The 19,191-nt window shown below is 35.7% G+C and overlaps 4 protein-coding genes across 8 annotated transcripts; 2 read left to right on the top strand and 2 right to left on the bottom strand.

Moving 5' to 3' along the window:
• Positions 1 to 466: 466 nt before the first annotated feature.
• LOC18029850 (ATP-dependent 6-phosphofructokinase 6) lies at positions 467 to 4,150 on the bottom strand. The gene is made up of 13 exons (XM_006412363.2): positions 3,964 to 4,150; positions 3,291 to 3,337; positions 3,167 to 3,206; positions 2,998 to 3,060; positions 2,766 to 2,903; positions 2,336 to 2,494; positions 2,172 to 2,225; positions 1,856 to 1,924; positions 1,628 to 1,757; positions 1,261 to 1,517; positions 1,113 to 1,161; positions 881 to 1,035; positions 467 to 797 (listed from the first exon to the last, which is right to left on the bottom strand). The coding sequence occupies exons 1-13, from the start codon at positions 4,066 to 4,068 to the stop codon at positions 675 to 677; spliced, it is 1,389 nt and encodes a 462-aa protein (XP_006412426.1). The 5' UTR covers positions 4,069 to 4,150; the 3' UTR covers positions 467 to 674.
• Positions 4,151 to 6,012: 1,862 nt separating this feature from the next.
• LOC18029849 (nuclear poly(A) polymerase 4) lies at positions 6,013 to 10,823 on the top strand. Of its 5 annotated transcripts, none has more exons than XM_024148669.1 (13): positions 6,013 to 6,573; positions 6,650 to 6,727; positions 6,968 to 7,075; positions 7,297 to 7,359; positions 7,439 to 7,600; positions 7,920 to 8,033; positions 8,115 to 8,177; positions 8,259 to 8,588; positions 8,668 to 8,832; positions 8,973 to 9,863; positions 9,944 to 10,030; positions 10,462 to 10,508; positions 10,644 to 10,823. In XM_024148669.1, exons 1-13 carry the CDS (start codon positions 6,439 to 6,441, stop codon positions 10,654 to 10,656), a joined length of 2,256 nt encoding a protein of 751 aa, XP_024004437.1. In that variant the 5' UTR covers positions 6,013 to 6,438; the 3' UTR covers positions 10,657 to 10,823. The 5 variants fall into 5 exon arrangements, with proteins under 5 accessions (XP_024004437.1, XP_006412423.1, XP_006412425.1 ...); XM_006412360.2 differs by having other exon boundaries at positions 10,602 to 10,823; XM_006412362.2 differs by having other exon boundaries at positions 10,599 to 10,823.
• A 1,444-nt stretch (positions 10,824 to 12,267) lies between these two features.
• Positions 12,268 to 13,142, bottom strand: LOC18029848. Its single transcript, XM_006412358.2, has one exon. The coding sequence runs from the start codon at positions 13,102 to 13,104 to the stop codon at positions 12,496 to 12,498; it is 609 nt and encodes a 202-aa protein (XP_006412421.2). The 5' UTR covers positions 13,105 to 13,142; the 3' UTR covers positions 12,268 to 12,495.
• Positions 13,143 to 17,653: 4,511 nt separating this feature from the next.
• Positions 17,654 to 18,383, top strand: LOC18030255 (lachrymatory-factor synthase). Its single transcript, XM_006412357.2, has one exon. The coding sequence runs from the start codon at positions 17,777 to 17,779 to the stop codon at positions 18,263 to 18,265; it is 489 nt and encodes a 162-aa protein (XP_006412420.1). The 5' UTR covers positions 17,654 to 17,776; the 3' UTR covers positions 18,266 to 18,383.
• The last annotated feature ends 808 nt before the right edge of the window (positions 18,384 to 19,191 follow it).

Raw genomic sequence — 19,191 nt, 5'->3', positions numbered from 1 at the left:
ACACTAAAAAAATTACATATAGTTTAGTACTTGAAATTTATAATAATTGATATGTATTTAAAGTAATACAAGATAAACAATTTCTAATAAAATCCAAAAAAAAATATAATAAAATATTTTTTAAATTCGCTAGTCATTAAAGACAACAAGCAAGTCAACAGTTAAAGATGCTTGGTGTAGTGTCTGGTTTTGAAATTGGTGATGTACTCACCTACAAAATTGGTTGGGTGGTGGCATTGACGGTATGAACATGCAAGTGATGAGTGTGCTATAAGTGTCGTAGTATCTGAAAGAGGAACAATTATTGGTCATACTCGGCAGAAAGACTGACTAGGACCAGTGGTCATACTCGGCAGAAAGACTGACTAGGACCAGTGGTCATACTCGGCAGAAAGACTGACTAGGACCAGAGAAGAAATCACGAAAACTTTATATATACGTTTCTATAAAAAGGAAAAGCCAAGGGATTGGTGTTCTAGTTTCATTAAAAGGAAATAAAAAAACGAGCGTTAAATCTCGGCGTCTCTTCCTAATCTATAAGAAAGAAACCAAACCTGACTTCACAACAATTTTTTATCTTCAAAAACTTGTCTAAATGATCGAATCTGGGTGTTGTCAAATTACAAATGAAGAAATATCAAAAAAAAAAAATTGCAAAAAAAAAAAAAATGGCATTAGTCTGCCAACTCGGTGGTTCCTTTAGGAGGGTTCATGAAGCTAGGCTGGTTCGTCGACGAAAGCATCCGTGCCCACATTCTGTCTGTAATCACAACTTTGTTCTGTCTTTCCGTTATTCGCTGCAAGAAGAAAAAAGGATTGAAACTTCGAGGACAGATGCTCTAATGGATTAGATAAGATACTAAGGCGAAGGGAAACTTACGTTTAAGGGAATGTATGTGTGCCTTCCATTAACAAGACCAGAGATGAAGCCGGTATAGCCCGCCATTGCACCATGGACTGCGCTTTGAGCGAGGAGAGTAGAGTAGACATTGTCAGATGCGTTGGCTGGGATAGCTCGGATCATGTATGTCGGATCTGAAACATGGTTTCAATCATTTTCATATTTCATACATCAAAGTAGCTTCAGTTGAATTTTAGGAGGAAAAAAGTACCAATGTATTTCAGTGTAATATCCATTTTACTCTGCTTCGCAAAGTACTCCTGTTAAAGAAAAAACCCCGAAATGAGGAAGAAAAGAAAAAGTAAGAAAACCAATATGGAACTGAAGTTTTTGTTTAGTTCTCATTTGCAATTATATACCTTAATTTTAATACTCATCCAGAGTCCAACATCTTTAAGGAGCTTGTTTCCTGAAGCATCTTGCTGTTCAATGCTCTCTGCAAGAAGATCTTGTCCTGCACCTTCAGCAATCACTATAACCATGTGGCCATTCTCTCTGAGCCGTTTTGCAATGAACTCGTAAAGCCCTCCTTTGCCTTCAAGGTAAAAGGGCGACTCGGGAATCAGACAGCAGTCAACATCTCGGCTGGCCAGAGTCGCATACATCGCAATGAACCCTGCAGTGTAGAATCTATAGATTAGCAAAAGGCGCAGGGAGAAACGTCAAAAAGAAGATACTTCTGTGTCTATTTTTTTGTATGCATAATTTGTCTCCTTCTAAACTTACCACTGTAGCGACCCATTAGCTTGACAAGTCCGATGCCGTTTTCCACACTGGTCGCTTCAACATGCGCTGCATTAATAGCACGTTGAGCCTCCTCAACCGCAGTATCAAATCCAAAGGACTTGTCAATGACCTGAGTCAGTGATACTATCAAACAGAGCTACAGACAAACTAGCCAGAATGGGAGAGAAGGTTAAGGTTGAGAGTAGAGTTACTAAATCTGGGACTTACTGGGATGTCGTTGTCAATGGTTTTTGGTATTCCTGCGACTGCAACTTTTAGTCCACGGCGTCTAATTTCCTGTATCATCAGTCAAAAACATTTGATTAACCAAATTAAAGCAATTGTCACACGAACATCACTACTATACAAGTCCAAAAATAATTTATAGACACAAGTGCTTTATATCCAATGATCCATGGATTTTAGTTAGACTGTTCTCTTCATAAAATGTTCTAGGTAGGTACCATCAAACAATAATACACAAGATATCAACTCCAAAGAAGCATCTATTTCAATATTTTGAGCACACTGTTCACTAACTAACCTTATATATTGCAGATGCTCCCTTTTGAGTTCCATCACCTCCAATGATGTAAACCTATATCACAGACACAGATAATGCAACTGACTATTATTAGCAGAACTATACTCCACTCAACAGAAACAAACTTTAAGGAAACAAAAAAAAAATGTATGTTCTTAACAAACCTGATTTATTTCACGGTCCTGTATATTGTCAACGATCTTTGATGTTTCATGTCCCCCTCGGGAGGTTCCTAGTATGGTTCCCCCGCGCTTGTGGATGTCACTCACAACCTTCGGTGTTAGTGTAACAGTATTTTTGGAATAGAACCCGCGAAATCCACACTGCAGCATCAGAAACCAGATGAGCCCCAATAATCCTAATCAATCAATAATAACTTACACAAGGATTTGCTAGAGCACCAGATATTAGAGGTTAGCTAATAGGAGGTTAGATTTCCCATTGGTATATATAATCTGCTATTGCTATATTACAATATACTATAGCAATTATGGAACAAAGTGTTCACACTAAAAGTTTGGGACACTAAAGATCATTATCGCCAAAATATTCAATTTCAAGAACATCACTTGTTGGTAATGAAATTGAACTCACATCCACACCAATTACTTCTGTGACACCATACATGAAGTGAAGACCACACACGATTTCCCTGATTACAGTATTAAGCCCCGGGCATAGACCACCACATGTGACAATACACGCACGTACATCAGCTGGCTTGAAATACACCTACATACAAATATATAACCAAACGTCAGCCGTTTATACATCACTAGATGCGTAAGCTGCAAAGCATGGGAAACTCATGCAAGTGATGAAATACCTTTTGGCGGGGTCCTGCGCGTCTAAAATGTGTCCCTCTAGGAGTATCTTTGTGAACAACAATCTATAAATGAAAAGAAAAGAAAAATTAGCAAAACATATAACATTATCACTGCCGCAGAGAACAAGAGGCCAAAACGTAAGAAAGAAACACGGCCGTGAGTTTTCACCTTTTGTGGGACCGTATCATCCTCATCAACAAAATACTGCCTGAAAATCCGACAGAACAAGGACCCAATTAAACTGACCATCATCTGTCAATCAATCAAGGTTACAAGTATAATCACAACTTACCTAACTACTGAATAAGCTGGGTTCGATTGCAACGGGTTTGGATAAGTCTGGAAAAAAACCCATAGAAGAGAAAATGCATCAGCAAAAGTGAAGAATATCAATAGAACTGAAACTAAAACGGGCTACGAGTATCTGTTCCAAGAATCTCCTTTCTTCGAAATGAAACACGATGCTGGACAAATATATCCTGACTTCTTAGTCACTATGGGAGAGAGCTTCATCGCCATCATATTTAGAAAATTAAAACAGATTTCAGACTCAATGGTAGTGATCAATAGATCTGACCAAACATTCCACCACGGGTATGCGTATATATGTGCACATGCGACAATCCATTTCCACGTTCACATTGATTTAACATTTATGTGCACTACGAGAATAAATAACTATGTAAATCTCCATGATAGCGACCGGATCTCGTCTACAACCCCAAATTACAAAGCATAAATAAAAGGATTCATCAAAAAGCCCGAAACAAAAGGGAAATCAGCATTTGTATACATACACGAACGAATCAACCAAATCGGGCATACTACCAAATTCGCACACGTGTACGGACTGGTTTCAAAACAAGGTAAGGAGTGTAAAATGCTAAAATCATATAAACACCGATCCATAGAAATGTCGATTTCAAAGAATAATCAAAGGAAGTCGTATAGAGAGGAAGTAATACGGGGAGATCGTGAATGTAATCGCTGAAATGAGGAACATCTTCGAGTACATAACCAGCAGCTCCTTCCACCAACTTCATCTGCTCATCGACGCCATTCGATTCCATCTCTCTCTGTATATACCGAAGACCTTTTTCTTCTGTTTTCTCCGGTCGTCACGTCAGGCGAATTTATTTTTGAAGCGTTTCGGTATATTGTATTCTATTATAAACTGTTCAGAGTGGTATGGAAGTAGAAGAGAACCAAAGTTTTCGAAACTATAATACGACGTCGTTTTAACTCACCGATACATTTTGCGACATCAGCCAAAAAAACCAGCGGAAACAGCCGCTGGTTTTACCTCCGGTCACTTTCAGGTTTTCAAAATATATGAATTATAAAGAAAGACCACCTTGAAAAATATTTTGGACAAAAAATTGTATAAGTATCTTATCATTCTTCTTTTATTTGAAATTTTTCTAACAGTGTCCAAGAAAAAGTCACTAAATAAACAATAAGAAATAAGATGTTCTAAAAAAAACAATAACAAATTATTCAAGTTACAAGAATTATGAAAACAGTCAATCATTTAATAAAACAATCATAAAAAATTCCAGTTACATAAATAATGAAAATACCCAAGCATCAGAAAAAACTAACTTAATTCCATTTGAGTTATTATATGACTTAAATTTGCGTTTGTTTTAAAAAAACTAGATAAAACGGATTATCTATGAAAGATGAGAAACGAGTTAACTGTAACAAAAATTATAATCCTTGAAGTTAAATTTGGTGATGAATTTATATACAAAACACAAATCAATTTAATCGGTCTCTACTTCAACATGTCGGATGGGATTGATTGTATGAATAACAAAGGTTTGAGTGTAGCTATAAGCATTGTAATATCAGAAGGTGGTGCTTACAACAACAAGATCTGAATTTGATGTGATGATTTATTGTGGTGAAAAATATTTTATGAGGAGGGTAATCTCTTTTAACTTTCTTTAGCTAACATCATGAGAAAAAATATATGGTAAAATTAACATTGGCAAAAACAAGACAATCGAGAGAGGAAAGCAGAATATTTTAGAACGCATTGTGAATAACAATATAAAAATGACAATATAAAAATAAATTTAAGTGTATAACTAATGAAAACATCCAACTAAGAAAAATGAGAATCAGCTGACTTTTAAGATCATATCTCATCAATTTTTATTCCTTAAATTGGCTTTTTGTTTTCAAAATTCAGATATAAGCAATATACACCATATTTTACAATATTCTATAGTTCAAATGTTGAAAAAACTTTATTTTGTACTAAAATGGCCCAAGAACTATTATTTAGGATTTTACAAAGAATTAAGACAGTAAAAAAATATATATAATGAGAGATAACTAGCAAAAAGATGATGGACTCAGCGAAAAAAACATTATGTTTATGTTGAACGCCATTGGAATGCAAAGACTCCGGAAGAAATTTCCTTGAACTGGTTTTAACTTATTTATTAGAAAAATTTTACTTTACCAAGGCTAATGTGTGTTGAGTTAGATAATAAACATTTTGTATAAAAATTTGAAATTTGTTAGAAAAAAAAAATTAGATGAGTTAAAATCAAACATTTTCTAATTTTTTTTTATCTTCAGTCTCCCACATGATTTATCTTCCATTAATCTTCTTTTCTTCAGTAAATAAAACTAAGTTTTGTTAACATGTAAAATTGGGTTTTACAAATAAAAGATACACACATACATACATAGGTGTGTAACACATCCACTTAAAAAAAAGAATAATATTTTAAAAAAGATATTTCTTATTCATACAATATATATCCCGAGCGTCCCCGAATCATTTAATTACCCCACTACTAAGTTCTTCCCCTCGGAAAAGTTAATTAGCTTATTTTAATTTTATTCTGGGTAGCTTTTTTTCTTCTCCAAATTATCTATTCGTTTATGGTTGACGGAGACTACTCTGCTTCCTCCGTTAAATCATTCACATTAAAGAGCCAAAATCCTTAGAGTAAATTAATCATAAAAAATTTAAATGATTAAATCGAATCGCCGTACCTAATATATCTTCCCGAAACACAACCCTTTTCTCTCCATCTCCCTCGTGCCCCCTTCTTCTCGATCCCTCTCTCTTCTCTCTGAACCTCCAGTCCATCATTTTAACCTCTCTCAGATTCTCCTCCGTCTTTGACTTTTTTTTTGACATCCTAGTCGCTTTCCCCTTCCATCGATTTAGGGCTTCCGCTTACCCCTTCGAGTTTTTTTCCTCTTGTTCTTAATAAAGTTTATGCTTTTGATTTCCTTTTTTGGTTCCCTCCTTCTGCAATTCCCGTCACAACTCGCTCTTTCCCTGTCGAGGTCCCGAATTTCTCTTCTTGAGTGCGTCTGATCCGATCTCCCTCCGTTTAGCTTGCAGCGAGGCGGTGATATATGGTTTCCTGCTGTTCTTCGGCTTGGATCGCTTAGGATTTTGTAATTGTGTTATGATGGTGGGTACTCAACGTGTAGATGGCTCGTTGCCGCCGGTGAATTCTCCTAAAAGCTATGGAATTACAAAGCCTCTTTCCCTTGCTGGGCCTTCTTCGGCGGATTTCAAGCGTAATGTGGAGCTGGAGAAGGTAAGCTTAGTTTCGACAGCTGATATGATTCGAAGCCTACGTTTTTAGCTGATTTTTTTTTTTGGTATGCTCCAAGTTTTTGGTTGACGAAGGACTCTATGAGAGCAAAGAGAATACCATGCGGAGAGAGGAAGTTCTGGGGCGCATTGATCAGGTGAGCGTCTTCTTAGTTGATGTTTCTACTAATCTGATTTTCTGCCAATAGAGAATTGTAAAACGGATTTTGAACAAAAACTTATGTATTTATTGTCGCTGATCTTTCACTGTATTGGTTCTTACTCGTGTCTGGTCTGGTTGTCCTGTATTCCGTTCACTGTGATTTTCATTTTCAGCCAGGTCTGTTTAAAATGGCAAATCTTTCATCTAATATTTTTCATATACTTTTCTCTTTTAGATTGTAAAGCACTGGGTGAAGCAGTTAACCCAGCAGAGGGGCTACACGGATCAAATGGTGGAGGATGCAAATGCTGTCATTTTCACCTTCGGATCTTACCGACTTGGAGTAAGTGCTTCATGTTTACCATTTCCTTGCCGTTATCTTGAAGCTAAAGTGCATATAATATCTTTGGACGAATGATTATGGATTACTAGGATCATTTTTATGGTATTGAGCCTTTTGAACATCCGAATACTATCCTTGATTGAGAGTTAGCTCTGATTTATCCTCTGCAATGCAATCCTAGTCTCTGAGGCTGGAAAAAATACAAATTTGTGGAATTGCAGGTTCATGGGCCTGGGGCTGACATTGATACTCTGTGTGTTGGGCCATCTTATGTTAACCGGGAGGTGAGTGACTCTTGCTATTTACCTCTTTTTCTTGCAAAAATCTGGTTTTCTTGAGTTCTTAACACCTGTATTTGTACAGGAGGATTTCTTCATCGTCTTGCATGATATATTGGCTGAGATGGAAGAAGTGACTGAACTTCAACCTGTTCCTGACGCCCACGTTCCGGTCATGAAATTTAAGTTTCAAGGAATACCGATTGATCTGCTCTATGCTAGCATATCACTTTTAGTTGTGCCACAGGTAATTTTATCTGTGAATCGAATGTATCTATTTCCGTTTATGCTGAAGCCCTAGGGGTGCTATGTGATAAATTTATGTTACCTTGTACATAATATGCTAGACTTGTTAGTGTTTGCATGTTGATGGGAGCAGATAGTGTACTACTCTTCGTCCAAGGGCTGATAGATTTTTTTAGATGTTTTTCATTTGAGAGAGCTGAGAAGTTTGCTGGCTGTTTTTAGTACAGAAGTCTTGAATGAAAACTGAGCCCATGAGCTGTCACAATAGTTTGTAACTGTTTGCTGATTCAGATCTCTTCATGGACTTCATTTATCAACAGGATCTGGATATCTCCAACTCTTCTGTGCTGTGTGATGTTGATGAGCCAACCGTTCGGAGTCTTAATGGTTGTAGAGTTGCTGATCAGATTCTTAAACTCGTTCCAAATTTTGAGGTATACTTGCAAAATGCTTGTCACTATGTTAACATATCAAAACACTATTGTTGCCTTCTCTGATCTTATGTGCAATTGTAGCACTTCCGAACAACGTTAAGATGCCTGAAGTACTGGGCTAAGAGACGTGGCGTCTACTCAAATGTAAGATATTACCTTTCTGAAATCCATATTTATTGAAAATTTTCATACTTAAGCCCTCGTTGTTATTCTCACTTTGGGCAGGTCACTGGATTTCTGGGCGGTGTAAACTGGGCACTTTTGGTTGCTCGTGTGTGCCAGCTCTATCCAAATGCAATTCCTAGTATGCTGGTTTCTCGGTTTTTCAGAGTATATACTCAGTGGAGGTGGCCGAACCCCGTCATGCTTTGCGCAATAGAAGAGGATGAGCTTGGATTTCCTGTCTGGGACCCTCGAAAGAATCATCGCGACCGTTATCACCTTATGCCAATAATAACTCCAGCTTACCCATGCATGAATTCTAGTTACAATGTCTCTCAAAGCACTCTTCGCGTTATGACAGAGCAGTTCCAGTTTGGTAACAATATCTTGCAAGTAAGAGAGTAAATCTTTTGTCTTGTTTCCTCAAAACTTTTATTCAGGATCCTATTCTAAAGCATAATTTTCAATGCAGGAGATTGAATTAAATAAACAACACTGGAGCTCTTTATTTGAACAATATATGTTCTTCGAGGCATATAAAAACTACCTGCAGGTTGATATAGTAGCAGCAGATGCAGAGGATTTATTGGCTTGGAAGGGCTGGGTGGAGTCACGGTTCAGACAGCTGACCTTAAAGGTAGATACCGTCCTCTCTTCATTTGATTTAACAATAGTAAACCTGCTGTATCTTCAGTGTTTTATCCATATTTATTTTGGTAGTAAAAAAGAAATTATTGAATTGTCCTCGATCTCGTTTCTTCTGATTCAATAATGCAGATAGAAAGAGACACAAATGGGATGTTAATGTGCCATCCCCAACCAAATGAGTATGTAGACACGTCTAGGCAGTTTCTGCATTGTGCCTTTTTCATGGGCTTGCAGAGGGCAGAAGGCGTTGGTGGTCAAGAATGTCAACAGTTTGATATACGCGGTACGGTCGATGAGTTCAGACAAGAAGTTAACATGTATATGTTCTGGAAACCTGGGATGGATGTGTTTGTTTCTCATGTTCGTAGACGACAGCTTCCACCTTTTGTTTTCCCAAATGGATACAGAAGGCCTCGGCCGTCCAGGCACCAAAATCAACAGGGTGGAAAATCTGGTGAAGATGAGACTGTTTCTCATTCCAGCTCTGTGGTCGAGGGGCATGCCAAGAGAAAGAACGATAATGAAATGATGGATGCGAGGCCAGAGAAACCTGAGAAGCGCGCATCTCTTAGTCCACAGAGTCTAGACATTGTTTCTCCTGAAAGTTGTGCTATCACTACTGGTTGGACGCCTCCTATTTGTAATCTTAGAAGGCCACCTGGTGAGGAAATTGAGGCTGGAAATTTGAACACTGAGGATACTGAAGTCACAAACTTTGCTAGAGGTGAGCGTAACTCTGGCAGCGAGCAAGCTCTGGAAGTAGATAGTATGGCTCTTGTTCAAGAATACTCTGATCCGGCTGAGGCTATGGGAAAGTCTGTGACACCTGATTCTAGTGATGTGGTAGCATGTGAAAGTGGGCAGGAAGAAAACTTAGATCGTGATTTGAGGTCTGTATCGATCAGTGTAGTCAATGAAGTTGAGAGGGAATCAAACTTATTTAGTGGGACGAGGCCAACTGGAGAAATTGCCGACAGTGTTCAGCTGAGCAGATCTTGTGGGCAGAACCATGATTATGAGGTGAGTTTTTTTTTTTTGTATGTTTGAGGGTTTGGGTGTGTTACCAGAAAATTGGCAATAATTTCTTGAACGGTTTATAGGGTTTTGGGTTTCCTGCTGCAAATTCAGATCCTTTTGTGGGAAAGGAAAACGTGTACTCTCAAAGTGGCATGCCTGAAGACCTTCAGGTTCTTAAGCTACCTCACATTAGTTGTTTTTGAAAGATTATCATATTTTTCTTAGCTGGTTTGAAAAATCAACGTCCAGTAGTATGTGAGCATCAAAGCTCCACTACATGGGATTTAAGAGGATCTCATACTATAGTCAAGAAACATAGGATGGAGCTAAGTCCAAATTTCGATGGTAGATATCCAAAACAGTACGACCTCTTTTGGTACTTAAGGGTCAATATTTCTGCTGTGTTTTTCACTTGCCTTGTGTTGTTTCTGCATACCGCCTAACTTATTAAATATAATGGTTGGCAGGTCCTTCACTGCAATGCTTTTGTTGTGTATATCAAGCAACTCCGCTTGAAAATAGATTTTTCTCTCTTTACTTAAGTTTTGTGAAGAATACACCAAACTAACTTGTGTTCTTGCTCGTAATGTTGTTTGCTTAGTCAAACTCTTTGGTCAGCGGGATGGAGAAGACAGACGACAGAGCTAGGTCAGAATCTATGCAGAAGTCACAGATAAGGCAAAATAATCATTTCTTTATGTTACTGTTTTATTTTTTGGTTTCTTGGTGCTTTTATAGCAGCAGCAGGTTAAGCTTAAAGTCCACTGTGTGAACATCCTCTAGGCTGTTGACGTGATAACTAGAGTCATCAAGAAAACAGGAAGATCAACTGAAACTGTTGCGGCGGACAGACGACAGAGTCCAAAACCTTTGGTAAGTTAATTTTTTATATGGAAACAAAAAAAAAAAGAAAAAAGTAAAAAATGACAGTGAAAAGTCTCAAAAAAAAAAAAGAAAAAAAAAGGAAACGAGAAGTGAAGAAATACCACTTCAGATGTCCGGTCTTCTTGGGGTGGGGGGTTTGACTCGAATCTGTGTTTTATATTTTCCAGTTTTTGTATATAAGAACATCTCTGCCTTAATGTCTCTTTTTGGGATTCTTCTGTTTACATATTATCCATCTTTGTGGAAATTGTTATTGCTAATACTGCCTTTGCCTCTAGAACAAGGTTTAATTTCTAAAGTTTGAAAATCGATCGAGATATTGAAATAGTGGTGGTTGAACAATGAAAAGATAGCTTGTTAATGGATTTCCAATCTCATCACTTCTTTGTTTCATCACACAAATGTTGTAAAAGTGAAGACCATCACTAAACTGGAAACACGGATGCTTCGAATTTCTCTAAAAGCAAAACACATTTTGTGGAGATGCATCAAAAACCCATTCCGTGCTAAAAAGATATAAGATTTACATTTTATGTATAGTTTCTCATATTTATTTATACATAAATATCTATCCTTTTCAGCATGAAAATTTGTCAACCATCAGACATGACAAATTACCACTTAAGTAAGATTGTATTTCAAAATACTCCATACATTTCGAAAGATAATATAACCTCAGGAAAGCCTCATTATGTGCAATACAACGTTTGATTGGAAATGACCAGTAGTCCAGCCAACCAAATGAAATTGTTGTTCTTCATTGGAGATTCCCACTATGTACAACCGCTTATTCTCTCAATTCTTTTTACACAAAATTAAGGTAATTAACAAACAAACAAAATTCAGAAATATTCATTCATTCTTACATAAATGGGATCAGTGTCTTTATTTTGTTTGATCTATTTTTTTTCCTTTTTATATGTCCTCTTTTTTAATACCGGGAGTATATACTATATTACTATGATAAAACAAAATCTAGAGATCTAGGATCCAGCCCTCTAGACTTTTAGTGGGATTTGGTGAAGAAATGCTATACCTCGTCTTTGCCGAAAATTTTTGGAGAAAGATCTTACAGTAACTTTTGACCAGTTCCACTACCAATCTAGTTACAATCGGCTTAGTTTTGCTGTTTTTTCAATTCTATCGAAGTATAAATTATAAGATAAGTGGTTTATAACGATGGATATGTGTTTTAAATAGCATTAGGCAATTTAGGGTTTCAAATTTAATTTGCCGTTTTATGTCTACGCATAAATTTCTAAATTCAGCATATTAAACGACAAATCAAATACTAAAGTATAGACACATTATGTCTATAGAAACATACGTACGCACGTTTACATTAGATCGCCAAAAAAGGGTCTATTATATCATGTGTTTTTAACTGCTAAAGGCAGTAATTCTAACGTAGATAGCCATTCTTTTAACGTTAATAGTCAATTGATACAACTGCAAGTAATCGTTCATTTTCATTCCTTAAGACGTAAAAACAAAGCTATTTCGAAAATCGATTTTCCTACAATTTCGTCCACGCAGATCCAAAACACGATCATGGATTACACAAAAAGAAAAAGAACAAAAAAAAAGGGAAAACTAGGAAAATATATACTACTACAAGAAGAAATTAAAAAAGTCAAAACAAGACTACGAAAGTTACCTACAGTATTACTACTATATAATATTTATTTCGTTGATATGATATGATATTTTGGGTGTAACGAAGAAAGTAACGCTAAATTATATAAATGTTTTAAACCTCCTGAGCGGTCATCCACCTCTGCAACCTCAGCTGTCTATGGAACCTCTGTATAAACTCCTCCGCTGCTCTGTCCACGTGGCAGCTATCTATGGTTCCTGTGCTGCTAGCTACGTCTGGAAACACGGCCGCCGCCACGTGTCGGTCCCAAACGGAATCTCGAACCTTAGGGAGTGTGTGGTATCGTATATACGCGTGGCGTTGGCGCTTGTTGATGAGCGGTTTGCGGGACCCGCTACGTCGTCCGTTGCTGACGTGGCCTCCGATGGTGGCTGAGGCGTAGGAACGTCTCGGTGGGGTGCTGCTGCAGCTGAACTCGTACTCCAGCTGGATCATCGGGACAGGGGAGATGAAAGAGGATCGGACGTCGTCGTGGTCGGAGGGACGGCACGTGATGCGTGAGTGGGAAGTTGATACGGCGTCGTTTATAGACTTGCGTAGGATCTTGCCTCGTTTCGCGAGCAGTTGCGGATCGAGGGTTGTGAGGAGTTTGTGACGTGAGGCGTCCGAGACCTTCTGGATGGCAAAGAGGATTAGCTTGGCAAGGCTTGAGAGCTTCTTTGTGGTGACTGTTGAACAAACCTCCATATCGTGTGTTTGCATATGTGATATAGAAAGAGAGAAAAAAAAGAGAGTTTGGTTTAGTGTTGGAGGGATGGGATTTAAAGAAGATAAAATGGGATTAATGAAGAAACTGATGATGGTCTTTATATAACGGAAATATTATATTTATTCTGCTATAGGAGTTTTAATCATAAATTTATTTCAAGATATAGGCAAAAAAGAAGTCGATGGGTCCAATAGTTATTATTATCTCAACCGTTAATAACATTCTGGAATTTATTAAAAGACTCTTCTAGTTTGAGTCTCCCACAATGGTATTGTAAAAAAGGTAAAAAAACCAAGCCTATACTAATATTCTTAAAGCATATGTTAATATTCATGATATTATTTGCTGTTTCCAATTATCTAAAAAAAAAAGTCCATGTTGTCTCTTGTTGTTATATAGAATAAGTAACTCTACAGTTTGATAGCATTAATTTTATCAGTATAAAAGACAAATGTTCTGGGTTTTATCCCATAAAAATTCCTGACTTTTAGATTTCTTGCAACTAGTATATATTTATTCAATAGTGGATTTTGATTGAATATGAATCGACAGATTCATGTAATTGAATATGAATATTTATCCAGTTATCACTAAGTTATGCATGTGTTATTACATCTGATATTTGAACATTATACTTATAACTATAAAGGAATATAGTTTAATTAATTTCTCCTAAAAATCTACCGTGTTGAACAATTGGAGCATATATCTGACAAATACAGATACTGAAGATTGATCTAACCTTGAAGAAAAGCGACCCGATTACTTAGAAAATACATTTACAATTACACTAAAACAATATTTTAATTAGTGTAATGATAACAGCTGCATTATACAAAATTTATTTGAACCGTGCCTGTCTTTATGATTTTTAATATGTGGTTACCTTTTCTTTTTCTATGTCTTTACTTTAATTGAATTTCTTTGTCAGGTAGGAAATAAAGAAAGGAGAGATATATTAAATTAACTATTTTTGTGGGTCAAGTAATTGTGTTTTTTCTTTCTAAGTTGTTCGCATATGCAAAAAGTGTTATACGGGTAGGGAGCCATTGGTCATCTAATGTTTTATTCAGAAAAGTTGATTTTGGTTGCTTTATCGAAAGAGTTAAAATCTTATCGAGAGAGATTATTAAATTTAGATTCTTTGTGGGAAAAAATCATGAACTGTTTTTTTCCAAGCATGGTAGTCTCGGGCTACCAAGTTTCGTATAGATACTTCGACGGTCGACACTGTTATATATATATATATATATATATATATATATATTAATATAAAGTTGGGAAATTTGCATTTTGAGAAATTTTATTTTTGAAGTATAATATGTATATATAGATGGGATTTATAATATAATACATAGCTTATGAACGGATTTTATTGTGGGCTGTGTGGAAAACAAAAATTATTCTTTTTATTATTGATAAATAAAGAAACAGGATATTTAAATTCTTAGGGTTTCTATAAAATCTATTTGATAGGAAACATAAATTTGTCAATATTGTACTGAAAATTCAAAATTCAGCAAAAAATAAATAGTTTCGAAACTAAAAGAGGCAATAACCACTATAACAAATTGAATTATATCTGAAAGTTTTGTTCTTAGGATATAGGGCAAACGATATCTTTTTTTTATTATTCATTTGGGTTGATCTACCAAAATCAAATATATGGATTTTATGTTCTTCAGGAAATCAAGTAAAAATAGTTTTACAGATGAATAATGATGAAACTTTTACCTGATTGGATGTGTTAAATAGTGTAATTTTGTTGACTCTTACCAATAAACCCTCACGTAAAGTTGGAAATGTAACTTTTTCGTTTCTTTTCACTTTCCCATGAAATTACTCTTGTTCGGATTTGAAAGTACTATTATCAAAATATTAGCTATCGCTATTTTCCATACAATAACGAGATCATTATTAGGCCTAGAAGGTGTCAATGAGCTGGAGTTATAAAAAGTTCACATTATCAAACCTAAAATTTAGGCCTAGATATTGTAAATATTCAGGTATTTCTGAGCAAATGAGTGCTTAATAATTTGCATAAAAAAAAATGTCATGATTAGTTCTTACAATTCCTTCTTCTTTTTTTTCTAAATAAAATAATGGATTTTAAGGTTTAGGCAGTCGATGGGTTGTGGACTATGATGGATATGTTCAAATGAAAGAAAATGGGTCCTACTGTAAGGGGGAAAAACAAAGTAAGATAACCCAAAAGCAATTTCCAATTTGACACCTTCTCAAGCAAGGCTTAACAATATCTTCTTTAATTAAGAGATGAATGATATTTATCTTATTCTATAATTACTTGCAACTTGCTTATTGGAAGAGGATGCGGTTTAAGCTCTGAACGTACGAGAGAAAATGTATATATCTCATTTGTTGATCCATCTTAGTTGATCTTAAAAACTGTTACTAGATCTATTTTCTCTTGATTGATTTCAAAAATCCTATTTTTTCGAAAGACCGTCAAAATTTTTGTGCTAAATGGATGCTTATCTAACGGGTCTGATATATTCTAAGTTATATAAACGATAGATCCTTACTTTCTTCCCCATGTAGAATATTATTGTTTCAATACATAAGCCTTTTCTCATGGATTTATGTTCTTGAGTCTCTGTAGATCCAAATCTAGTACGTTTGTGTTGCTTCTAATTGTGTTGGTAATTCATTTTGCATTGTGTTATAATTTTTCTCGTATTTTATCATTCCAATCTGTAGATCGTGTATAAGAATAATCCGTTTTACTCTTTTATTAAGCCATTAAGCAATCAAAGTTGTTTATAATTTAAGCTCGAAGTTAATTATTCTAGTTGAAAAGTTTGGTATGTCTAGATATTTCAGTGGTAATACTGATATCTCTATCCTATTTACCACATTCACCAATATATGTCTAAAATAAGGAATGTTTGGTGGTGTTTGAAAAAGGCCACATAAATATCTCGTAACTAAAGAGTCGGTGAAAACCTAATACGTGACGTTAAATTTGTTTGTTGCAACATATTTACACATAAAAACAGCGGTGGTCTTGATCGCGTATTAAATTCATTTTTACATTTTCAGCAAGCCTGTTAATTAGGATTTGAGATCTGCAAAACGTGCTTAGTTCTACTACTATTTTCTAATCACATCCACTTTTGAGGGTTTCATATATATGTTATTAGTTTATTTTTATCCACGAGCCTCATATTATGGTCGATTTGTTTGTATATTTATGAGTAAACAATAATTAAGATCTAATGATGGTATATCATACTTTTAATATGAATTTTGAAATAAGTAATATATATGAACAAGACTGATTAGGTTGATCTACATAGTACTTCGGATTCCCAAACATTGCCCACCAAACCCCCCTCCCTCCCTGCCAAAAACAAAATGAACCCACACATGGTCAATTAATTAGCCCTGTTTTGATATCCTTGGTCCAAGTCTAATATATTGGTATTTAGGTGAAATAATCGGGTAATTTCATAAGTAATATGAGAGAGAATCGAAGTAAACACATAATCAGCGGTTGGTGAGTTCATATGCTATGCACACCGGATAATACGCAAATTTATTAAATTTATTCAATGATCCAGAAGCACTTCCCGGTGGCCAACATTATCCTTTATATTTTAACTAACTAAAGATTGGTTATAATTTCACTTTGAGTGTATATTTGTAAGGTTGTTGTAGACTTTGGGTTAGCTAATGATGACTAAACGATATAGGATCCCTACTTTGTTACTATAATATGGCTCGTAATTTCTATATTAGTGGAGTATCTTTGCAGTGTCGGATAGTGGGACTGAAAAGTTGTAGTTTGGAAAGAAATAGAAACAACAATATAATATAAACAGTTACTTTTAAATTAATGTTCCAAACAATTAGAATAGTTTTTCTATTTCTCGTGACCCCCATTCAAAAAGAAATACACATGAAGTTTGTGCTAGAACCCTTCATTCATTACGATTGTTAGTTCCTGTTTCATTGCAAAAAAATTGTTAGTTCATGTATAAGCCAGACGTAATCTAGTCAACTAAGTGTAAATCCAATAACTCAAAAATGTTGGTGTTTACCAATCAAAAAGGATGAAAACAAATATTTGGGATCGAAGATCTGATCGATAATCTGATCCATTTAAAAAAAGTTATAGTCTCCCATAATTATGTAAATTTGCAATGCATTTCTAGGCCCATTATCATACACAGAGTGTTAAGTTCGGTTAAACGAACTTTCTGACATACAAATTCAGTTATTCAGTTATTTCCCCTGGTTTTCAATCGAATAAAAAATATCTTAAGTAGAAACAAAAAGTTATCGGGAAATTGAAGCAAATATGAATGTTTTCAACTCTTTGACTATATATAGGTGTTACTGTTACACATTAAAGAGTCCCAACCTGAAAAATATATACATTGTATTCTTTCTGGCTCGCTGAAATGCTGGGTTGTGCTCTGGGTTTCACAAAGAGTTTTGGACCATGCATTGTGATTGGACCGTAGGTTTGGGCTTGTAGGTTTATTAGGCTGTACTTGGTTTTGTCGCAGAGCAGAGGGTATAATCGTAATTAGACACTCCGTTACACGCTTGGCTTTGAGCAGATAAATAAATATGACAGCTTCGTGCTAGCCAAAACACCACAACGAAAGAAACTACCAATCAGCAAAGTCGTCGGGTCAAATGGAATCAGAAACGGCGGCGTTTAAGTGGGAGGGCAAGCAAACCGCCCAAGTCAACGGCGTCACGGCGGAGCAGGTCTGGTCGGTCGTTTCAGACTTCTGCAACGTCCACGAGTGGTTCCCCACTGTTGACACGTGTTACCGAGTCCAAGGAACCGATGGTCAGCCGGGTCTGATCCGCTACTGCGCCTCCACCAAAACCAAGGAAGAGGAAACCAAATGGGCTAAAGAGCGTTTGGTCGAGATCGATCCAACGGCGCGGTATTTGAGCTACGAGATCCTCGAGAATAACGTTGGGTTCAGATCTTACGTGGCGACCGTCAAAGTAATCTCAGTGGACGGTGGAGATGAATCGGATGGTGGAAAAGTCTGTCGAATCGAGTGGTCGTTTGTTTCCGATCCTGTTGATGGTTGGACGAAGGAAGGCCTTGAATCCTACGTGGACATTTGTCTTAAACATTTGGCGAATAAAATGGAAATGAATCTGTAACACCTCGTTTTTGTTTTTTTTTTCGTGATAAAAATATGTGAAAGCGAGCTGGTGATTTTCGTGTTAGAAAGTGAAATAAAGATTATATATATATTTTTTAATAAAGATTATATTTGACTTGGTGCATTCTATGATTCTATGGAACTTCGTTTTTTTTCTGAATTTTTTAAGTATTTATTGGATCACTAATTAGTAATTTAAAATGTAAGTGTTCGTTTACATTTTTCTGTTGATAGCGTGGCGCCGTGGTCCGTTACATTTTAGCTTGATTTTTACGTTCATTTCAGCTGATTTTCAACACAATAAAAGATCGTAGAAACATATTCTATTAAAATATTAACCACACAAAAGTATTCTAAAAGTATACTTTCTCCATCCATTTTCTAAAGAAAGATTTACATATTTTCCAATAAAATAGTTTTATTTTTAAAATCTTTTCTATGCATTTTTCTTTAATTAATGATAATGAATTGTAAATCATTTTAAAATATTATCTGAAGAAATTAAACATCACAAATTTAAAGTTATAGCAAATTGTTTACTACAATAGTTAAGCATTATCATTTAAATTAATTTTGTTTCTTAAAAAAATACCATCATTTATTTAAACAAGGCGAGAGAGTATTAACCACACACACAAAATATTCTTTTGGGAATTTTATTGAAACGTAGGCTTTACAGAAAGAATCATTTTAGCTTTAGCCTTTAAGTATTTATGAGCATGTCTCGGGAATGGATTCCTCGGTTACGTGGTGCAGATCACCATACGTTAATTAGTGTTCTTCCTTGTTGGGTGGGTTTTAATGAGTCCATGAGCGTATTTGGACTTTGAGCGGCCATATGATCTCGTTAATACTTTTGTGCAATATTAACAAAACAAAATTAGTTTCACATTTAACAAAGAAACCATGAAATTTGTGTTACTG

This window comes from Eutrema salsugineum, unplaced genomic scaffold (assembly GCF_000478725.1).
Source record: "Eutrema salsugineum unplaced genomic scaffold, Eutsalg1_0 scaffold_1, whole genome shotgun sequence".
Taxonomy (NCBI): domain Eukaryota; kingdom Viridiplantae; phylum Streptophyta; class Magnoliopsida; order Brassicales; family Brassicaceae; genus Eutrema; species Eutrema salsugineum.
The sequence above is the reverse complement of the archived record's forward strand: the minus strand, read 5'-3'. Positions and strand labels throughout refer to the sequence as shown.

Coding starts and splice junctions, on each gene's coding strand:
- LOC18029848 (XM_006412358.2), bottom strand. CDS start 13,104: ATGCAAACACACGATATGGAGGTTTGTTCAACAGTCACCACAAAGAAG.
- LOC18029850 (XM_006412363.2), bottom strand. CDS start 4,068: ATGGAATCGAATGGCGTCGATGAGCAGATGAAGTTGGTGGAAGGAGCT. Junction 3,207..3,290: donor CCAGCTTATTCAGTAGTTAG/GTAAGTTGTGAT, acceptor TCGGATTTTCAG/GCAGTATTTTGTTGATGAGG. Junction 3,061..3,166: donor ATGATACGGTCCCACAAAAG/GTGAAAACTCAC, acceptor TTTCATTTATAG/ATTGTTGTTCACAAAGATAC.
- LOC18029849 (XM_024148668.1), top strand. CDS start 6,439: ATGATGGTGGGTACTCAACGTGTAGATGGCTCGTTGCCGCCGGTGAAT. Junction 7,601..7,919: donor CACTTTTAGTTGTGCCACAG/GTAATTTTATCT, acceptor ATTTATCAACAG/GATCTGGATATCTCCAACTC. Junction 8,034..8,114: donor AACTCGTTCCAAATTTTGAG/GTATACTTGCAA, acceptor GTGCAATTGTAG/CACTTCCGAACAACGTTAAG.
- LOC18030255 (XM_006412357.2), top strand. CDS start 17,777: ATGGAATCAGAAACGGCGGCGTTTAAGTGGGAGGGCAAGCAAACCGCC.